Below are 22763 nucleotides of genomic sequence, written 5' to 3' on the forward strand. Positions count from 1 at the left end.
CGTAAACAGCGCCGACCCTTACCGCCTGAGTACGAGGTCCCTTAGCGCCATGGCGAATTTAACACCTGCTTTTAGCAGGTGTTAAAATCCATGGCGCTAAGGGACCATGGAGTTAATTAAGCCACCGTAATTTACGGTGGCGTAATTAACGCCTTCCCCACTCCCATTATGCCCTATGGGGCAAAAATGGGAATGGGGAAGGGTAAATGGGGATTGGGGACTTTCCGCCCCGCCAAGGTCGGAATGGGGCGGTAAGTCCGCCAACCACCATGGCGTAAACGTAGTTTACGCCATGGTGGTAAAGTCACGGCCCAGGCGGTAACTTACCACCTGGGTCGTGATGAGGCCCCTAATGTGAGAATGTATTGATGGTCCAAGTACTTACGTCAATAGAACAGCCAATTAAAGATTCCGCTTTCAGGGCTTTCTGTAGGATCTGAAACAGATTACTCGGAGCCTTCTTCAAATCGTAGAACTCAGAGATTCCGCCTGTCATATCCTCAAACCCTTCAATGGTGGATCCTCCAGTCAGTGCTTCGTAGGATCCATTCAACCTGTGGGAAAGGAGAGATGGAATGAGGGACTGGATGCTCAACGCCCTTTCATGTAGTTTATCACATAGATTTATCATCCAGTAATTCCTTTGCTCGTGAGTATTTCTTCTCTTCTGAGGCATTAATTAACCCCAGTGAAGAACACACTGCTCCTTTCTAACCGCGACTCTCCAAATTCCACGTCCAGTGCAAGATTAGGTCTTGCAGGACGTGATTTTGATGAGAGTGGGTTCAGGACACCCTGCAACAGTTTTATGCATGCTTCTCAGTTGCACCGCCTGATCCACTTTGACAGGAGCAGGCAAATGGTCAGACGGCCCATGCATGGAAAGGTCTTCCCTTCTGGCTAATAACCACCAGTTGCATCTGCCCATAGAGTGTCGATTTATGCATTTGGTGAAATTGAGGTAATCGACGCAAAAACCAGCTGAAGTAAACCATGCGATATCGTGGGCTTTACAAAGGCAAAGCTCAACAGCTTGATTCATACCTCTGAAAACAATTCAGCCAGAGTCAGATCATTCTAACATTAACGTCATATTCCCCAGAGTTTGAGTATATTTACTGGCCTGGTATTGAGAAGAAAAGTTTATTTACACATTTCCATACATGTGTTATAGCGATGATCCTACTTCTGCTATATCCAGACAGACAGTTTAACCAGAAATATTCATAAAAAGAATTTTTACAAATTTAAAATAGTAATGAGGGTAGATAGGTTTTATCATTGGACAGTTTGTAAGCACATGTTTAGCTGTCTCTATTTCTAGCTTATTACAGCAAAGTCTGCAAGTTCTTTCGTGAGCTGGAGTTCAAGACCATGCCCCTTTAACTCCTAGAACATCAAGACGGTTTAAACGTATGTTCATAAACAGCTGCCGCGTTGTCAAGGAAGGGAGGAGTTTTAAATATTCTTGTGGTTCTTTATAACTAAAATGCATCCGAGAGAAGTGACGTAGGGATTTTATGCTAGCAACTTTTTCATGGTTGTTTACCCAATCTAACTTCTCGGCTGCATTTTTCTCGGCGCCCATACACAAGTATTTTCAGGCAATAACAAGACACATTTATGGGGTTTGGGGGAAGGACATAGGTTAAAAATAACTACAAAAAGACCAATCATTAAATGTGAAATGTACTCTTACCACTTGAGCTTCAATTAGAACATAAACATCAAGGTCTTTGTAAAAATCTGGATAATGAATAAACTAATAACATTTTGTGTGCCATGAAGGTTCATGATTTTTAAATAAATGTAGTCACCTTTCATTCTACATGCCCACAATCAATTAGAATACAGTAATTAATGTTGTTAATTTTGTTTGTTATGTGTACAGAAAATATGTTGCTTGGTCAATAACGACAGAGCAATCGTGAGCGGAGAGGATGGGCCTGGGGGTTGAGGGGACGACAGGGGCCAGGAGAGGCACATCTGTTAAGAATGGGTAGACAGCCAAGTGGGTGGGATGAGCAAAATTGCTTTTAATTTTGTTTTTTTCTATTAAAAAAACATATTTAATGTTGGAAGTAATTACTATGAGTGCGTAGGGAGGTTTCGCCCTGCAAATTCAAGAAAAGGCTCTGGGGAGATGACCATTCGAATTTGCACCTCCCCAGTTCAATCCTGATCCAATATTTTATATAGGTGTACAACTGTTCCATACTCTTTAAATTCATAATAATTGACATGTAATGAAAAATACTGGCTCAGAGATCTATAGGTTTTCAAAAAAACTAACTTTAAGGGGAGGAGGGATATTTCAACCTTGAACGTAGCACATTCACTTGTCAAGTCTGCCCCCCTTCCTCTATCCAGGCCCTGGAATTGATATTGGAGAGGCTGATACTGTTTATGAGAACAATAAATACAAAAACCTTTGCGTCAGCAACATTTTAAAGGGCATCAAACATGAATCCCAAGAGGATACATAGGATTAACATGTTGGCCATCCACATTCTCCATGACTTTTAAGTAGATCAGAATATAATTGATTATGTGATGAATAAGTGCTTCTGCGTGTGCAGAGGGTGTCAAACATTAATAGCTGATATGTATGCACAAGGCACAGTAAGTGTCGCACAGCAGACATTGCTGGCCTCATCTCCAAACATGACTTGAACATCATCGACATCACCAAGACCTGGATGACATTCACTTTGTAGAGGAGCAGGTAGACGCTATCCTGCCAGTTACCACCCCCTCACCACCGTCATATTGGAACAGTCGGAAAAGAGCCATAAACAGGACCCCATGCATCGTTCCTATACCCCATTGAGTGTATGAGAGACATTATGCACTCGGAAAGCCATACAGAATGTCCCCTTGCACTGAAAGTGTGGAAGGATGTCGGATGCCAGGGTGTCCGAACGCACTTATAAACATCATGGATGGCCGTTAACGTGAAATCTGACAAGGACAAAGTGATGTCACAAGGAAGATAAATTAACCTTTGCTGAAACTATAAGAAAATACTAAGTAACGATGTAACTAAAGCACTAAGAGTAATATGAACGTAAAGCTAAAGTAATCATGGATGTAAAAAGAAGATGAAGTAACTGACTGTTATATAGTTATGTTGAGCTGTGTACAGATGGAATATAGAATGGCAATGATGTCAGCTGGAGTGATGAACAATCAGCTCAATGGAATGGGAGTATGTGTAGCTTAGAAAAAAAAAAAGAATTCTAACGGTTAGTCATTGCTGCCAGCCTTGCAAGTTGGATGTGCTGGGGGTCTGTTGCAACATTTCTTTTTAATAGAAGCTTTAAGAAGAACGAGTGTCCAGGCTCATTCTTAGACTGACCAATAACTGTAAATACGCAGTAACGCAAGGTAGAAAGACAACGTATAGAAGCTTGCTATCAAGCAGAAGTTTTCAAACCAGGGTGGCGCGGCCGCATCTCAGGGGGGCCGCCAGAGCCAGCATGAAATGTAAAAAAAAATAAAATAAAAAAAAAAACACATTTTATTTTTTTATTTTATAGATTGGAGGAAATGGGAAGGGGCAGCTCACATGGTCAGACCGGACCATAAAACGATCTTGGGCACCAATGAAAAAATGGCCAGCAGTTGCAAATGGATATTCAGTCCTTTAGTCACAGACTGTTTGAATAGTACCCAAGGGGTTGTTTTTTGTTCAAATCATTCAAATGTAAACAAATTGTGATATTTAAAGAATATTTATTCAGCAACAATGGTCAAAACTACTAGCTGCATAATGAAGTAACTCCTCAAACTGGCCCACATTGGCCAAAAAAGGGGCCATTTTGACTGGCCTACACTAGGATTTTGTATTTTTTTTACGGTCATCATCCTATTGCCCTATATGCCAGTCCAAGCCTGCCGGCTCATCCATAATGGGTGAGGGGGCGTCCACCCCTTGGCCACCTCACCCATTATGGAGGAGCCGAGGAGCCAGCCCAGTGTAACACTGAGCACTCCCTCAGCTGCTTTTTCCAGCTGAGGGAGTGCTCCTGGGCTGGCTGAACTGTCAAAGGGAAACACTGTTTTCCTTTGACAGTTCATTTCCCCAGCCGTACATGATCACTGAGCCATGCAACGCTGGGGGTATTTTGCTTTGCATAGCTCATTGGAAATGCTGGCTGGGGCACTGCATGTATGTATGTGCGAGGGGGTGCTCCTGCGCCTCCTCGTACATACGGGCAGAGCAACCTGGAGCGGGGCATTTTAGGAACCACGCGCAGGACCCTGCAGAAGGTACATTTATGACGATTTATTTTTTATTTAAATGTGTATGGATGTGTGTATGCTTGTGTTATGGGACTGAGGTGGGAGCAGGATGGGCGGCAGCACTAGGATAATGGTGGGAGTAGGGTGGGGAGAGCCCAGGGTCTGTACTCGGAGTAGGGTGCGGTGACGGCACGCAAAAGTTAATAGCTATTTCTACATACTGTCCATCTGGCACTTTTAGGGGGGCCTGGCCTGCCCAAACTTTGCTTAGGGGGGGCCCAGGCCAAAAAAGTTTGAAGACCACTGCTAGAGAGGAATACACATCGTGGCAAGGACGGCCATGTTAGGAAAAGGGACGACGGCTCATGTTGAATTTAACTAAGCTACCCCAGAAATAGGCCAAGGCTCTAAGAATCAGGAGATGCAGAAAAACAGCCCTGTGAGCATACCCGACGATGAGTCAAGGTTGGCCCAGATCAAAGATGCTATTTTGAGGGATAAGCGCAAAGCACAAAGGGAGTACATGGATAAGCTCTGAATGGGGGACATTCTTTATAAAAGAAGGAAGATGAAAACATCTGCGAGAGCCAAACTGTTTGTCAATTAAAAGTGTACAACGTTTGTGTGAATGAGAGTGACCAAGTCTCTAGAGGCCAAGAGGAGCAACAGCACCCTGCATATTTTAATCAAATAGCAATAAATGGAACATTGAAATGGACAAATTCATGGTCTTTTCACATGTGACTCAGAAGTCGAAAACAAATTCTATTCATTAGAGCCTCAAGCTAAGATAGTGGTGTTCTCACACTCCCTTGAATGTTCCAGCACAGTGAGCAGCAACAAGGTCAACTACAAATGGAAGATTTTGGCTGATAGCCTACCGATGAGAGATGATGGACTATTTGGGAAAATGGGGAGTAGTCTGGTGGGATTCACACATCTAAGTTTCGTTGCACATATGTGCTGCTAAGGAGCCGAAAGTCCAAGGTTGGTCTAGTATGCCAACCAATCAGTGAGTTTGGAGGGCAACCTAACACACAATGTTGCAGGAGCCAATCTACTGTCGCTTTGTCCACTATAATCAGTAATGTATGCATTTAGAGGTAGTTCAAGGCATGCCCTACAGAAAAGGGAAGCCAATGAAGCACTAATCCTTATATGTTCTATAAGTAGATATGTTCCTGTGGTAATCAGAACAGTAGTCGAGGTTGATTCTGAATGTACTTTATTTAAACACGGGTTAATGTTCTGTGTTTAACCACTAAGGTTGGCTCCAGGTAGTCCCACAGTTACTTCACGGTGGGAAAAAGAACCAGGGTTTGCTCTCCTTGGGTAATGCTTTCTATTCGCTCTGACCCAGATAGGCCCAACAGTTGCCTCCACTCTCCTCTCCTTCTCCCTGCAAAATGCAACAACACTGTCATCAGGCAAGTTCCCTTTATACCCGTGCCTAGGAGGGAAAAAGGACCAATCAGGGCCACTTTGCATCCCCCCTCCTGATTGGTAGAGCTTCAAGGAGCCCTCCCTCTATAAATGGAGCTGCTGCCTCCCCTCCTTCTCCCTTCCCCCTAATGATTGGATCCAGCTCTCCCTCCATGGTTCCAGCCCTCCCCCTGCTGTCCCTGCATATGAGAGGATCTTGCCGTGCTGTTTCCCCATAGGTCCCACCCCCCCACCATGGTGCTTCGCAATCTGCCTGTCCTGTGAGAGGTCCCGCGTCGACTGCCTCTTCACGTAAGGAGGGGGCTCTACTGGAGGTAACCTCGCTCTTCCCCGTGTCATGTTTATGATTTCGTTCGGCATTGAGCGGTCGGTTTGAGCCTGGTACCTTGTACCCTAAGCTCTGCCGTCGCTCAACGCCGAAGGCGTCAGGCCGTGTCCCGCTGAAGGGGCGCATCTCCGTGCTGCTCTGCCGCAGTGCCGGTGTTCCGGGCTTCTGTGAGAGGGGCCGGCACTGCGGCAGTGTAGCATGCGGCCCCTGTCGCGGAACGCCGGTGCGGCCTCCCCATCGTCAGAGGGTTCTCTCCGGCGCTCCCCTCCCACACCGGCCCCGCCTCAATGTTCCGCGGCTGTGCTGGCCGCAGTGGAGCAGGTGTTGCCTGCCCCGCGTTAGGCCCGGTCCGTCTCCCCTGGGGATGGGGTTCCCCCTCCCATCCTCACAGTTCCCTTCACCAATCCCTACCCTTCATAAGTTTTGCATTTTGCCATGTAAAATGACGTCATAGATGACGCACATTGAGGTATAGGAACTCCATGCAATCAGACCTGTGTGTGTGTGTATGCATCAGTCCGATGTTTGTCAGTTCTCCCTGCTTTATTAAATTGACAATAAGGTAGTCCTTGAGTCTGTCCAGTTATTTGGTTTGTGACTTTTATGGTAATTATGGTAATTACATCTAACAGAAAAGACACTTCAATGTGCTACAGCACAATTTCCATCCAAATCCAGGGTGAGACTGTGGCATAACATCCATACAAGCGCCAATGAAAAGGTGGCCCACAATCCCAGATTACAATCCATTGCCACCCAGAATAGACTGTTAGAGTACTTTTCAATGTGGAGTGTTGGTGAAATATGTTGCAAATAACGTATTTGAAAACATATTTGCTCAGCAAATTTGGTTTAAACTAATGTAGCAACTTAGGAAACTGACCCACTCTGGACACAAAAGTGGCCCATTCTGTAAAAGAAATATGGCCTATCCTAGAATCATGTTGTGGAACTTCAGGCATTGCTCTATAGGCCAGCCCAAGCCTTCCCACATCCCAGACATCCTCATCCCCAACAGCTACAACATTCCAAAAAGATACTGTCTGAACAAGATGGGCAAGGCCTCGCCATCATTTGGAAGGCATCATGACCATGGCCCCAATGGGATGCCACCACCATCGGCTCTTTTGAAAACCTCTTCTGCCGCTCTCCCCAATGGACACAGTGACCTAGCACCTCATCTACACAGTACCCAGCCCAACACATTCTTCACAGACTTAGTCACCGCCAAGCCTCTCATGCACGTCAATAACATCTTCCTCCGCAACTTCAGCTTCCCTGGCAGCCCAGTAACCAAATCGATGAAGGAAGATCTCCACTGCCTACTCGACACTCAGAACTTCACACTGCACAAGTATGAACCAATGCACAGGAAAGGTAATATTCTTGGTCTCACCATTGCCGCCCTGCCCACCCTCCATAACAGCTCCCTAATACCACTTGACTGGTCGGACCATGTGGCAATCCCATTTGACAGTAGCCACAACACCCTAATAAAGCACACCCATCGTAAAACCGAAAACAAACCTTAAGCTTATTCAAGAACTTCCCAGTTGAAGCTTTCATGGATGGCCTTACCAACCCCCACCTCACATGCACTGATCTATCACAGACGATTCAAGACTGCAAATTGCTTCTCCAAGAACTCAACACAACCCTTGCAACCAACATCAAACACCATGTCCTGCTGAAACAGACCATCACCTCCCACACCCTGTTACACTCAAGAGCTCTACCTTAACAAAAGACCCATTGGAAAACAACATAAGACTGGGCAGCAATCCTGCAGCGCATCCAACCTCGCCCTGCTAAAAGAACTCTGTGGTACATGCAAAAATGTATCACCATTGCCAAGGCCAACTACTGCAAGAACACCATAGCCAAGGACAACAACAAAAGCAGAGCCCTCTTCAAAGCCATTAAGCATTGCATCAACACTCTTCCTGACCAGCCCATACAGCATTGTATCAAAATCTCCATCACCATCAACTCTCTTCATCAACAAGATCAGCATGATCTGCCTGCACACAGACACCAGCACTACAACTGACAGCATACCACACATCCCATCTTGTAAAACCACCACTACTTGCACAATTGACAAGGCACTTCCCATGGAAAACCTGACTGCCACCGTAGCATCCCTCAAGACCACATTGGATGCAGACAACATCCTTCCTACCTCCGTATTCAAGACCCTTCCGACTGAAGCAGTCATTCCTTACATGGCAATTATAAACAAATGCTTCACTCAAGGCACCTTCCCCTCGATCCTCAAAACCTGGCATATCCTTCAGCCTCTCAAGAAACCAGCACTGGACCTGATGGTCTCAGCAACTACCATGCCATCTAGGTAAGATCCTTGATAAGCAGTAGCCATGCATCTCTTCAAACACATCGATGCTAACAACCACGTTCAGTCCTACCAATCGGGCTTAAGATGCAGTTGCAACACACAACCTGCTATTATCAAGGTGTTTCACAATGCACTTAATTTCCTCAAGGTGGCCGCCCTCGACTTCTGGTTCTTCTCAACCTCTCAGCTGTGTTTTACACAGGAAACCACCAGACACTCATGGACATTCTACATCACCATATGGGGATTAGAGAGGTTGTCCTCAGCTTATTAATCCAAATGGACTCCTCCAGATCACACATTTTACCCATTAACTGTGGAGGCCCGCAAGAATTTCCCTTGATCTTCAACCTTTACATGGAAATGCTCAGAACCTTTCTGGCTCCACACAACATCCACATTCACCAATACCCAGATGAGACGCAGCTCTACCAGAAGATCTCCTTCGAAGTCATCCATAGGCTCAATCCTCCCACACTTTGGTTCATAACTGATGCCCATTGCTTGCCTGAATCTCAACCCCTCCAAGATCGAATTCCTATTGCTGACCAATAACATCAAGCACCCGGACATCCAGACCTGGCCCTCTGCTATTAACCAAAAGGGCTTCACACCTCGGCTGACCACGGAGTCCCTTGGGTTCTACATCGAAACATACTTTTCCTTCAAGAAGCACATAGCAAAGAAGACGGAGACAGCTTGGTATCAAATTTCACTCCTGGGGAAAATCAAAGTATTCCTCCCACCTAAGAACTTCAGATCTGCTGACCACACAGCAGATCTCCCGCCTGGACAGTAGCAATGCCCTTCTGGAAGACTTCCAGCAGCCACCCAGCTCAGCGCTCTATAAATTAATCATAACAATAACAATATTAATAATACAGCAAACGTAACAAGATATTGGATTGTATTGTTTATTTATAAAGTGCTTATACACAAAAGGAGTGCTTCAAAGCGCTCCAAGACAGGAGGGGAACATGGGATATAATCATTCATAAGGCCTTGGAAATTTCAGAATGATATACAGTAATAATAGGCATACTAGGCCTGATGACATTTCTGCTAATTCAAGTGCGTTACCTGGTAGTAGGGGGGGGGCATGGCGGGAGGGAAGGAGACAAACTAACAATGATGAAGTGCATGACCAGCAGTTAGGAAAGGAGGCGATATGAGCAGGTTATTGTACCTTTTTAATTTGCTCCTAGCACAGTGTTTCATGTGCACAATGCAAAGGGGGGGAGGGGACAAGGGTAGACAGGAACAGACAGACAACAAACAAACTGGGTAAGGTGCATTCAGATCGTTTAGGTGCCAGACAGGAAGTGCTGGTGATGGGCGAATGGAGTTGCGTCTGGTCCAGGTGTGCTGGGATAGTGCAGAAGGTAGTCTCTTAGTGAAGTGCGTAGAGCGGGCCCGGAGGCAAGTGCAGGGACTGGTGTGGGTCCTGGGACCTGTAAGGTTCTGAGGTGAGCCAGGTGACCAGTCAGCAAGCCGAGTAGAAGGAGGTGGTGGCAGGTAGAAGGTGGAGGTTAGCAGGGGAGAGGTAGAGAGAAGGCAGAGGAGAAGAGGAAGGTCTTGAGCAGTTTCCGGAATTTAAGGATATCCGGCTCGATTCTCACACAGAAGCTCACTTCATAAGCAGTGCAGAAGAGGTTGGTCTTGAATGCTTTTCACAGATTGATGAAGTTGGTCTCGGCTTTGAGCTGGAAGGATAGATGATGCAGAGAGCCAAGCCTTGAATATACAGCAGTTTGCAGTCAAAAAGTTTGTATCTGACCAGTCAGATGTTGATTTTCCAACCTCACATGTCTACATCGTTGAAGGGTCTGGTACATTCTGTGCTGTGCCCAGGGGGGGGGGCAAGCAGGGATGTATAAACAAGGCACAGCATCTTCTTCAGAGAGATTTCCTTTATCACAATGCAGTCCAAGGAATTTGGAGTAAACTTGATGTGGTCTGGACACCTTTAGCCAGAAGGAAAATGAGGCGCGGTTTTGGACTCTTTGGCTTTGATTGAGACTTTTGTAGGCCTGCTGTTTACATGCTATTACAAGATTATATTCCGGAAAGGACCCCATCAAAGATGATAGCAATTGTGTGGGTGAGATGTTGAAGGGGACCGTTGCTTGGATTCCTTTGAGCAAGCGATGATGGCAGAATCCATTCTGGATGACCCCTAGTGGTGTTGTTCGCAGTGGGTCTGGTTTCTGTCCTTGTACACTGGTATCTCCATGGACTGCACATTAGATAGATTCTGTCACCATGCTCTTGACCCTTCATATTTAAAGCCAAACAACAAACTTAGACACTGGCTTTTAGGGTATATCAGCTCCTGCCGTGCTGCTTGCTCATCCAACATAATGGCTACAGTTCCACACAGAGATATTGATGAATGGGGGAGATCATTAGGTGTGCCATGGAGTCACAGCCTGCTGATCCATTGCCTGCCTGGTGCATAAACCCTGAAGAGAAAACCCTCCCTGAAACATGCATAATCCCTTGAGAGCGCTGCTCCGATGTGTACAACTAGCCTGCAATGCATTTATGAACCTGAAAAACACAAGGCTAAGAATGGCTTGATCCTCCTGAAACCAGCACAGCCATGGAGAACCTGCTTTGCCTGCAAAACATACATTAGCTTTGCAGCCTTCCACCAAATCAATCTTGCACAAGACGTGGGGTGGGGGGCTTACAATTCCTATCTCCTGGCTAATCAGTATTGCTTTCACTTTTCCATCTACCGGTAAGGACCCTGCATTTCATATCTCTTGCATACATCTTGAATGGTTAGCATTGACCATGTCTGCATTGCTACGGGTTGGCTAGTGTGGGCACCGAAGGGCTCCGGTTTCCTATCGCCTGCATTAAAGGAATAGTGTGCTCAAAAATATTATTGTCTTAAAAGATTGTCAATAATCAAAAACATATATTAAACAGCTTTTTAAAGAAAGTTCCTATGTAAACGTTTGAGCAAACGAGGCTCAAAGTCTTTACATGGGGGCATCAATTTTTTGATTTCAAGCAGCCTTCTCTGTGCATGTTAAGGTCTGCTCTTGCAGCACTAATCAAGCAGCAAAAGCCCCCTACTGGGAGCTTTTGCTTATGGCAGCCGGAGCAGAGCTTAACATAAAGAGGAGGCTGCCTTCATTTTCATTTTACGTTTTAACTGCTCCTCAAACCAAGGGAAGCACAGAAAACGTAAAATGAAAGGCAGAGCGATTATGAATACTTTGCCAGCTGCGGGCAGAGTTTTCACAATTGCTGCCACTTTCTTTTCTAGTTTCCTGTGCGCGGGAAACTTGAAAAGAAAGTTGCAGAAATTATGAAAACTCTGCAGGATGCCGGTGAAGTATTCATAATTGCCATGACTTGCCTACAAGCAAAGGTGTGGCAATTATAAATACAACGTTGTTGTATTTATGATTGCAGTGGTTAGAAAACCACGGAAATCATAAATACAACAAAGTTGTATTTATGAGTCAGTGGCTTCAGCTTGGAGTCTCCCGGGCTCCCCCAGGCCGGGAGAGCCTGGGAGACTCAAAGCGAAAGCCGCTGCAGTCATAAATATAAAGCAGCTGTATTTATAATTGCTGTGGTTTTCTCTCTAAGTTTACCGGCCCCCCTGGCTCGGAGGCTCAATGTGTTTACACGGGGGCCAGCAAACGGAGAAGGAGACTCGAAGCAAAAGCTGCTGCAGTCATAAATACAACATGGTTGTATTTATAATTGCTGTGGTTTTCTTTCTAAGTTTTCCGGGCGGGTGAGCCCGGGAAACTTAGAAAACCACGGCAATCATAAATACAACGCGGTTGTATTTATTATTGCTGTGGTGTTGAAAGAAAATAAAAATAAAAGCATTTACCGCCAGCAGCCTTCCTGCCTGCATTCTCTGCTCTCCAGCAATAATGAAGCAAAAGCCACCTACTGGTAGCTTTTGTTTATTACAGCTGCTTGTCTTTTGCTTCATTAGTGCTGAAAGGGCAGAGCTTAACACAAGCACGGGAGGCTCATCCATTTCACAAAATGGATGCCTCCTAGTGCTTGAAATGTTTGACTTTGATCCTCATTTGCTCACAACTTTACATAGGAACTTTCTTTCAAAATATTTTTTATATATATTTTTGATCATGGCCCATCTTTTGAGCCAATAACATTTTTGAATGAAGTATCCCTTTAAGCCCTGATGAGGTATTAGCATTTCCAGCACCTCCCATCAGTCAAGGGGAACGTATGCAATGTGTGTCTTCATGACTCCATGTTTGCATTTACTGGTGCTCTCTTTGGCCAAGCAACCAAATTCTGATTACAGTCCTAGACGGCCCCAGTCGCCGTTCATAGAGTATGACCATGTGACCCATAGCCCGAGATCGAGAATGCCTGGAAACATTGGCGACAACAGTTACAGGGACCTTTGTCGAAACCCCTTTTCCCGAGTTACTTTAAGGCTGTTGAAGAATTCCACTTTTCCACCAATGCCTGGATGCTGCTTCTACAGATATGAACAGTTATACGAAGTCTAAGGAAAGTTGTGTTCTTATCCTGTGGGAAAGGGGCACTGGGAAGCAATTGAGCCAAATTGAATATTTCCCCATTTGTTCTCCTAGATCAGGGTTCTGCAACCTTTTGCTTTCCAGATGTTTCGAACTACAATTCCCATGATATCTGGCTATTGACTATACTGGTTAGTGATGATGGGAGTTGTAGTCTGAAACATCTGGCGAGCCAAAGGTTGGAGACCCTTGTCCTAGATTCTTAGGGTAAACCCTCTGCTTAAAACAACAGTCCCATGAGACAGATTGCTGAGTCTATATTATGTAACCAGGCACAGAGCTCAGTGTAGTTGGCTAAATAAAATGTGTCCCTGATCAGTTTTAGGTCCTGACACACAAGTCCTCCAAGTATTGCGCCACAGCTATAGGCAGGCATAAGGATGTTTGCTGCCTCGGCTATTTTGCCTCGCCTCTCCCTGACCCAGGGCCAGCTTCTCAAAACAATTTGCATCTGCATGGGATGTGCCATCACGCAAAGGTGTGCTTTCCCAATTGTGCATCTCAGTGCGAGGTGTGCATTCACAAAGCTGGGGTCGTGTTTGCGCCATGCCCATCACGCATATGCTGCGGAAGACACATGTGCAGTGTCCCAAGATTAACCCATGTCCCGTGTATTGCCCGCACACGAGCAAATAAAGTGCGCATGCGCACAAATAATGAATACAAAGGGCCTGATTAATGGAATTATTTGCGTGAAAAACGCAGATTTGTGCACCCTTCTGCCCAAAAATCCCTGTTTCAAGTATGGGGATTTTTGGCCAGAAAGGTGTGCAAATCTGCTTTTTTCACGCAAATAATTCCAGAAATTAGGCCCAAAGTATGCATAAAACAAGAAGTGTCAATGAGCAAAGTCCATGAGAAAGTTGCACGGTATTGTAAACAGTGGCAGGGGAAGGCAGGAAAAAGGGTAATATGGAACAGGAGAAGCCCAGGAGGAGGAACTGCAGAGAGAGAGAAGCGGTGTCACTCACGAAGGAGCATAATGAGGAATGCTTCAACCTCAAGGGGAAAAGGATCTCCTCTACAGGGAGGACTGTCCTCTGGCAAGAGGTCGAAGAGCATAAACGCTCTGGGTGGGTTCACGTGAACACCGAAAGAAGATACAAAAAGGTGAGATGGCACAAAACGTGCATTGAGAAAGATTACAGTGGTGCAGGAAGAAGGATTACTTAGGGGAGGCCTAAGAGGAGGCTGGCCCAGTAGTCGAGATGGGTAAAAGCAGTATCAGTGCATGGGTTTGGGTAGGGGTGTAAGCGAGGGGAGGGCAGATGTTCCTCATGTAGAGCAGGTTAATCGTGGGCGCAGTAGAGGTGGTAGTAGTAATAAAGAGGTGCAGTTTGAGATCATTAACAAAAAGAGCCCCAATGTTGTCTGCCTTGAAAAAAGGAGATAGCAAGCCCGGTGGAAAAGAGATGGGTGAAAGGAAAAGTGGATGCCGGAGGCAGGAAAGTAGAATACTTAGGTCTTGGAGGAGTTGAAGTGCCATCCAGTTGCAGAACGCTGAGAGTCGGGCAGATATAGCGCCACAGAGGTCAGGAGCAACAGTAGGGAAAGAAGAGAAAATGTGCATGTCATGCACAACAAGGTGATTGTAGAACCCTAAGAAGAATGGCATTTCACTAAGGAGGCTGGGTTTAGGATGAATAGTAAGGGGGCGCGGACACCTGGGGCGATGCATAACGAGAAGGAGTTTGGGTCAGAGGTATCTGTGTTCCATGGGATGGAGAATTACCTACAAGAACAGTAAGAGGCAACACATTCAACAAAGGTACCCTGCAGTCAAAGGTCAGCAACAGGCTGAATAAGAGAGGAGTGGTCCACTGAATTAAGGGGGTCGAGAGATCCATGTGGATAAGAATATCAGTTAGTTGACAATGGTGTGCAGAGGTTTGAAGGTTGGAGACATGCTGAGGACTGTTTCAGTCGAATGACGGCTGTGGAATCCAGCGTGGAGAAGCCACAGAGGTCATCTGCATCCAGGTAGGTGGAGAGCCTGCGAAAGAGAGCTGTTCACGGATCTTGGAATAATGAGAGAGAAACGAAACAGGTCAATCATTGGTAGGATTATTGGAGTGAGCCGAGGGCTTCTTAAAGATTGGAACGACAGTGGCCACCTGGAAGAAGGTGGGAAAGACACCAAGGGAAAGGGAGAAGTTGGAGAGGGTGGATAGATAGGAGCAGGTGAGATGTTCAAGTTTCTTGACTAGCGGTGGGCCAAACAGGTCGACAGGAACATGGCAGAGGCTGGCAGACCTCAGAACGGATGTCAATTCAGAGGAAAAAGTTGGGAAGAAGAGTGCTGAGTGGTGTCATAGAAAGAAAAAGGGGAGAAGGAAGAGGATGGTGTCAATTTTGTCTTTTTTTAAATCTTAGATGAGAACTAGTTGGCAAATCTGCCAGCAGATGGGGAAGGACCAGCACGGCTGTTAGAGTGGATGGGATTTTATGGGGCGAGAACGAAGAGTAGTAATTAGATTGGTATAGTAAGATGATTTGGTAGAATCAAGGGCCATAGTGTTCAGGAGGAGGGTCTTCCTGCAGGCATAGAGAAGAGGTGCATTACAGTCTTCGCACTTCTTATGAAGGTGGTGTTGCATGTCTGTCTTGAGGAGGCAAATCTGAGGGGTTATCAAGGGTTGGGGGTGAAGGAGAGAAAATTAGAAAGTTAGGTATGAGGGAAGTTGAAGAGAAGAGCTAGGTCAAGGTCAGTGAAGGCCTCTTCTATGGAGAAGCCGCAGGGTCGGAGGGGGCAAGAAATACCTAGTATTGGCCAGGGAGGAGGCAATGGAGTAATGTTTTCATTTCTGCTTGGAGATTAAGATGGGAGCAGGAGAGACTGGGGTGGTGACTAACACTGAAGCGAAGGATACAGTGGTCAGCAGGGGAGGCTTCAATTGAGAGATTAGATGTGGATAGTAAGGCGGGGAGGAAGATAAGGTCAAGAGAGTTCCCCTTGGAGTGAGTAGGAAGATTGAGATAAAAGCTAGGATAGCGGTCAGTGAGGAAGGGGTCAGGTCCTAATTGGTGGGTAGGAGATATTTAGGGAAAGTTCAACCCCCTCATTAGCACTACTCTGGGGCTTTGTTGGAAATGGGGTGAAAGAGGAGGCACATATCTGAGGTGAAGGAGTTGATGGGCCCCGAATGACGATAGTTCAGAAGGATGGTGAAAGGAGTGGGTGGGAGGAGATGGGTGGCAGTAAATTCAGATGCGAGTGCTAGAGAGTCTGACGATGATGGGGAGACAGAGCGTTGTGCCTTTCTGATCATTACCGCTCCACCTCTTTTGGAAAAGCCGGAGTGAACAAAGGTAGTGAAGTCAATATGCAAGGCAGCAGTGGTGGCAGAGGCATGATGGGTGAACTCTGTCTTTTTATAATTTGAAGTGATCAGTGAGCAAGATGTTTTCTTACATATTGATTGGGCATTCCAGAGCCCAAGTATAAGAGCAGTGGGAGAGGGTGGGGGAAGGAGAGAATGCTGGTGTGGAGGCAAGAAGGATAGATGATACCAGGGGAGGTAGGTTGGCTTGGAGGCTTCTTGCAGGGGGGGAGGGACAAAGTGCAGTGACACAATAAGGGGTTGGGGATGAGTGTAGGCCCATGGCGTGTGTGTGTGTATGTGTCTGTGGGCACGCATGTGTGAATGCGCGTGAGGGCTAAAGGAGTATGTGTTGGGGTAGTGGTGTGACTGGGGCATGGAGGATGTGACTGGGGCATGGAGGAGTATTATCTGGGTGCAGAGTGGAGTGGTAACAGTTAGAACGTACTACTCAGGTGGATTTGGCACAGGTTATATAGAGCCATAGGTGACTAAATAAGCTAGTTATCAGGTTAACCAGGGCCATTGGCAACCAAACAGCTGTCCATCAAGCAGGACATTTCTCTGATGCCCCAGGACCTAATTGTCTCTCCGCCTGGCTCCTTTCTCTTGATGCATTAGCACCAAGGATGCCAATAAAGGTTGCAATGCGAGTATCAAACGCCATGATTCATCGGTTTCAATATAACGCTTACTGCCACAGTGTTTGCCATTTTGTAGGGCTGTCAATAACAGGCGTAACAATTGTCCGTTTCAATGGTGCCCAATTGCCTGTGCTGCGTGGTTCTGATATGCTGGCTGAATCCACATGACAGAAGCGAGCACTTACCTCGCAGAGTTGTCTGACTGGTAATGCCACAAGGCCATGCCAAAAGCATCCCTGAGGACGGGGGATAGAAATGCTTCCGAGAGAGACTGTACAGAAAGGTCTCATTCAAAGTGTCTCTCTTTAGAAGAACAACCAACAGATAACCACAAATCCCTGCAGGAGCTTCTAGAACATCACCACAAAACCCTGCAGGAGATGCCAGTATATCACCACAAATCCCTGCAGGAGATGACAGTATATCACCACAAATACTTGCAAGAGATGCCATGACATCACTAGATATCCCTGCAGGATACCAGCATGCCACCACAAATCCCTGCAGGAGATGCCATCACATCACCACAAATCCCTGCAGGAGATGCCATCACATCACCACAAATCCCTGCAGGAGACACCAGTACATCACCACAGATCCCTACAGGAGACACCAGTACATCACCACAAATCGCTGCAGGAGATGCCAGTACATCACCACAAATCCCTGCAGGAGATGACAGTATATCACCACAAATACTTGCAAGAGATGCCATGACATCACTAGATATCCCTGCAGGATACCAGCATGCCACCACAAATCCCTGCAGGAGATGCCATCACATCACCACAAATCCCTGCAGGTGACACCAGTACATCACCACAGATCCCTGCAGGAGATGCCAGTACATCACCACAAATCCCTGCAGGAGATGACAGTATATCACCACAAATCCCTGCAGGAGATGACAGTATATCACCACAAATACTTGCAAGAGATGCCATGACATCACTAGATATCCCTGCAGGATACCAGCATGCCACCACAAATCCCTGCAGGAGATGCCATCACATCACCACAAATCCCTGCAGGTGACACCAGTACATCACCACAGATCCCTGCAGGAGATGCCAGTACATCACCACAAATCGCTGCAGGAGATGCCAGTACATCACCACAAATCCCTGCAGGATGCCAGTACGCCACCACAAATCCCTGCAGGATGCCAACATGCCACCACAAATCCCTGCTTCAGATGGAGATTCCGGTATATCACACAAGTCCCTGCATGATGCCAGTACGCCACCACAAATCCCATCAGCATATGCCATCATATCACCACAAATCTCCCAGGAGATGCCAGAATATCACCACAGGTCTGTGCAGTAGGCTAGTACGCTACCACAAATCCCTGCAGGAGATGCCATCACATCATTACATATTCCAGCAGGAGACAGCAGTATATCACCACACATCTCGGAAGGAGATGCCAGTATATCATCACAAATCCCTGCAGCAGACAGCAGTACATCACCACAAATCCCTGCAGGAGATGCCAGTACATCACCACAGATCCCTGCAGGAGATGCCAGTACATCACCACAAATCACTGCAGGAGACAGCAGTACATCACCACAAATCCCTGCAGGAGATGCCAGTATATCACCACAAATCCCTACAGGAGACAGCAGTACATCACCACAAATCACTGCAGGAGACACCAGTACGCCACCACAAATCCCATCAGCATATGTCATCATATCACCACAAATCCCCCAGGAGATGCCAGAATATCACTGCAAGTCCGTGCAGTAGGCTAGTACACCACCACAAATCCCTGCAGGAGATGCCATCCCATCACTACATATTCCAGCAGGAGACAGCAGTATATCACCACAAATCCCTGCAGGAGATGCCAGTACATCACCACAAATCCCTGCAGGAGATGCCAGTACATCACCACAAATCCCTGCAGGAGACAGCAGTACATCACCACAAATCCCTGCAGGAGATGCCGGCACATCACCACAAATCTCTGCAGGAAACCATCATGCCACCACAAATCCCTGCAGGAGATGCCATCACATCACCACAAATCCCTGCAGCAGACAGCAGTACATCACCACAAATCCCTGCAGGAGATGCCAGTATAACCCACAAATCCCTGCAGGAGAAGCCATTACACTATATAGCAGCAAAACGGTTTGAACTGGCTTCTTAAGATATTGCCCAAAACCTTTAAAAAAACCTGAACCATTTTTTTACATTTTGGTCACTTCTAACCCCTAGCCCACTACCTTCACAGGTGTATGCATCAGTGGCTACAGGCAGCCATTATTGTGTTCAGAGCATGTGTGTGCGGCGGCTGGATACTCAGTGGGCATGGACAGTACTGTGTACTTATGTGCACACCCAGGACATATTCCACTTGGCACATTGCCCTCACCTGTTGCAAGCTGCGCTGCTCCGATGGCAGCGGCTACCGAAGTCTTGCCCTGGGTTTAATAACTGTGGGAACTGTTCAGTGCCTAAAAAGCAGCACAAAACAACTTTCAAAAACCCTTAGATATAATAAAAGGTTCTATGATGGGGACATGTTATAGTCAGTCCCCCGGATCGTAAAAGCACAGTGTAAAGTAAACGTACGTTTTGCTTTTAGTGCCATTTGAAGGAGCAGTGGGGGCATGGGATGGGATATGCATTTTCGTTTCGCTCCCCCTCACCGCCTTCTAATAGCACCATGATTTTCTGCCACTAGAGAACTGAAGGATTCCTGAGGAATCCGCCTGACTTTTGCACCTGGTAAATGCAGGCGGATTCCACAGGAATCCATTGAAAATGCCGCCTGAGAAGCCTAATTTGGCGTTGGCATGTACACTTTTTCCAAAACGGATCAGAAAAGTGAGGGGTAAAGGCTATGTTGCCTGTGTTTTGCACGCCACTTTTACACTCCATTTTGGGAAGTGCCCAAAATTTAACGCAGGCGACCTTTTGCACCCAAGTGCTTTCGGCGCAGTACCGTCAAGTGCAGTTAAGAAGGTCTGTAAAAGGACCCCTGTATTTATTCTGCATATGGTAATAATTGCATTTCAAGAAGAACCCCATTGAAAGCCTAGTGGAAGTGAGGAATCCCCATGGTGCTCTCCGGCGCCTACACTCTCCAAATGATTCCATAGTGGCCGAGGCTGTCGATCAGGTGTCTAAAGAGTCTTCCCTCCATTTAAAGTTCTATGACTCATCCGAATCCTATGCACTGTATTCTCTGAGGGCACCAATGGATTCGAGGTAAGGGATTTCCTGGCTGACCTGGCGTGGGGGACGTCTCAGCACTTTCAAAGGCCCTTGCACCCCCTGCCTGGACAGTTTATACTGAGCGAACATGACAGAGCCAAACCCAGTGGTCGAAGTGATCGGGAACAGTCGGGAGCGGAGTTCCCCTGTTAACAGTTCCACTACTTTTTGCAACCATTTTCACCATTATGTAACTGTTCTTTGTGTAGTTAAAGCACATTTCTCCACTTTACCAGTGATAGCAGCTACAGCGGAAACGAAATCTGTTTCAACTCAATTGGCTGTCAAGCAGCATGGCTGCAACCCTTGAAATATGTATTTCACGTTGCTCATCGCCGGGGTCACGGTTCCACTACTTTTTTTAGTACACTTCTACCACTGGACCTGAATCGATGATGCCGTATTGTATGCCATGCACCTTCCAAGCCATGCTACTGTCCATGTATTGCATTCCAAGCATTACAACTCTGACTTCCAGTAAGTAGATGGGTCTGAGAGAAAATGAACTCTCTGAAATGGATTACAAACTCCTCGGGCATGTTATCGTCATTAATTTGTTTCTTGTACTCATGTTTCATTTACTTACTTGGCGTAGGCTTTCTCCAACAGAGCACTCCAGAACTCGTTTCCTTCTGCCGAGTGAACGAAGAGGAGGTCTCCATTTTTGGTGGGAAGCCGGTCATCGATGACAACGTCGACCCACTCTCCATACTGCCAGAACTGGAAGAGGAAACAAATATCTGATCGTATATGAGGGATCCGTGTACAGGAAAGCATCTAACATATGATATGATATGCTAAGTCATTTATAACGCGCCTGTACAACAAGTGTTTCTAGGGGCGACAAGACAAAGAGGGGGAGACAGAAGCAGGACAAAACACCGATCTTACTAGGCCTTGTGTCATTCTGATCGCGAAAGTGCGGGAAGAGGGAGGGGAGAGGAGGGAGAAGTGCAGGTAACTCAGTAAGTGCTGCCGGAGGGAAGCTCATAAGTGCAGAGAGAAAAGGGATTGTAGGTTTGCAGATACAGACCCTTAAATTCTGGGGGAGCCTGGAGGCAGTGCAAGGGCAACTGGACATTGAGGAGCCTGGGCCCGAGTTCAGTGGGTGGCCAGGGGACCAGTGCGCGGAGCAGTCAGGGACATCAGCAGGGGAGAGGAAGAGAGAAAGCGGAAGCGAAAAGGAAGGTCTTGAGTTGCTTACGGAACCAGAGGCGGTTCGGCTCAAGTTTGAGAGAGGCAGAGAGGCTGTTCCAGAGGGAGGCCTGAGCCGAGGAAAGAGATCTGCCCCCCACTCTCTGCTTGGAGAAGTGTCTGACCCTCAGAGAGTTGGAGGTGGATGAGCTGAGATCACCAAAACATAGATCACCTTTGAATCCTGGAACCTACTCCTGATCCAACAGCGAGTGCCTCAAGGTAGAGGACCTGTTAAAACAGAGTTTTATCTTAAAAGCATCTATTAAAATGTGTTGTACTTAACAAAAGAACCAGTTGTGTTCCAAGCATATGTACCTGCTCAAGAGTTGGCGGCCCTGACCATAGTCACCAACCAATAGTCCCAACTGAGTTGAGCAGCGATTTCATGGAAGAGTAGAGAGAGATTAGAAAGAATATGTCACTTGACTTGGCATGAAATATGTCAAATGTGTGAATGCTCTTGATGTTTACATGATCGTGGTGGTAGGGTGAATAGATTCATAGATTCTGCATATCGATGAGTTTACCAGAAGAACGTAACTGACACCTCTTGCATTAGCAACATGGATGAGATAGAACGTTTTAGCCAATGTGCAATGTGAATGGAAGGGATCGTTTTATCTGCTTCTAAGTAAGACTGGCAGCATTGGCGGGCAGAGAAAACAAACATGTTAGGAGCAGGGGCCTAATCTTGATATCCATGGATGTGCGTCGGTGTAATACGTTTGGAGCACCCCTCCTTCCCCACATGACCCTGTTTTTTTTATTTCCTATTTGACCCACCCCTGACTTCTGGTCCCCCTCTTGCTACACAGACAAGTAGATGGGACGCCTGGGCCCGCTGTGCTGCTCTCATGTAAATAGTAGTAATTGCTGGTTCATGTACCACGGCCATTTAAAGATGTTTGGTTCATGTAGGTGAACTCCATTAACAACTTCAAGAAGGGTCGATGTTGAGCACCGCCTGCGTTTGGATAGATTGTTTTCCAATTAAATATTGTTCAATTTTCTATTTTCCTAATAAAGCTCTGAAAGGAAGAGGATGCTGCCCCCCGCACTTTGGATGGTCCATTAGTCACCAACATCTATAACAATGCCACCTTACCCCCCCCCCCATCTGCTTACATTCCACGCATGTGGGTGGCATGCATGTTCATGGGTCCCTGGATTAGAGTGACAGAGAGGCCATCTCTACAGACACATGAATTGAGGCAAGCCATGCTGACCCTGGTTGACATCGGTGAAGGTAGCATTTTTAAATAAACATTTAATTTCTTTGAGGGCACCCCCCAGCCCCCTCCGGACTTCACGATATATATTGAAGAAGCTGGGAAGTTTAAAATCTATTTGGATTATGAGCTAGTGAATAGGGGGGTGGTCGAAATTACTGCTGGTGAAGCAAAATTGCCGAAATTCACCACCACTTTCATTTCGTAAGAGGAACCGATT

At 46.5% G+C, this 22763-nt stretch overlaps 1 protein-coding gene across 3 annotated transcripts in view; it reads right to left on the minus strand.

Annotated features, from left to right (window-relative positions):
- The window catches only part of CAPN8 (calpain 8), a 288408-nt gene that overhangs the window by 172986 nt on the left and 92659 nt on the right, over positions 1 to 22763 (minus strand). For all 3 annotated transcript variants that reach the window (XM_069608633.1, XM_069608631.1, XM_069608632.1), the window contains exons 4-5: positions 20704 to 20837; positions 386 to 554 (exon numbers count right to left, since the gene is read on the minus strand). In XM_069608633.1, the coding sequence (XP_069464734.1) occupies positions 386 to 554; positions 20704 to 20837 (303 nt within the window). The remainder of the gene's footprint in view (positions 1 to 385; positions 555 to 20703; positions 20838 to 22763) is intronic.

This window comes from Ambystoma mexicanum, chromosome 4q (assembly GCF_040938575.1).
Source record: "Ambystoma mexicanum isolate Mex_15411 chromosome 4q, UKY_AmexF1_1, whole genome shotgun sequence".
Lineage (NCBI taxonomy): Eukaryota > Metazoa > Chordata > Amphibia > Caudata > Ambystomatidae > Ambystoma > Ambystoma mexicanum.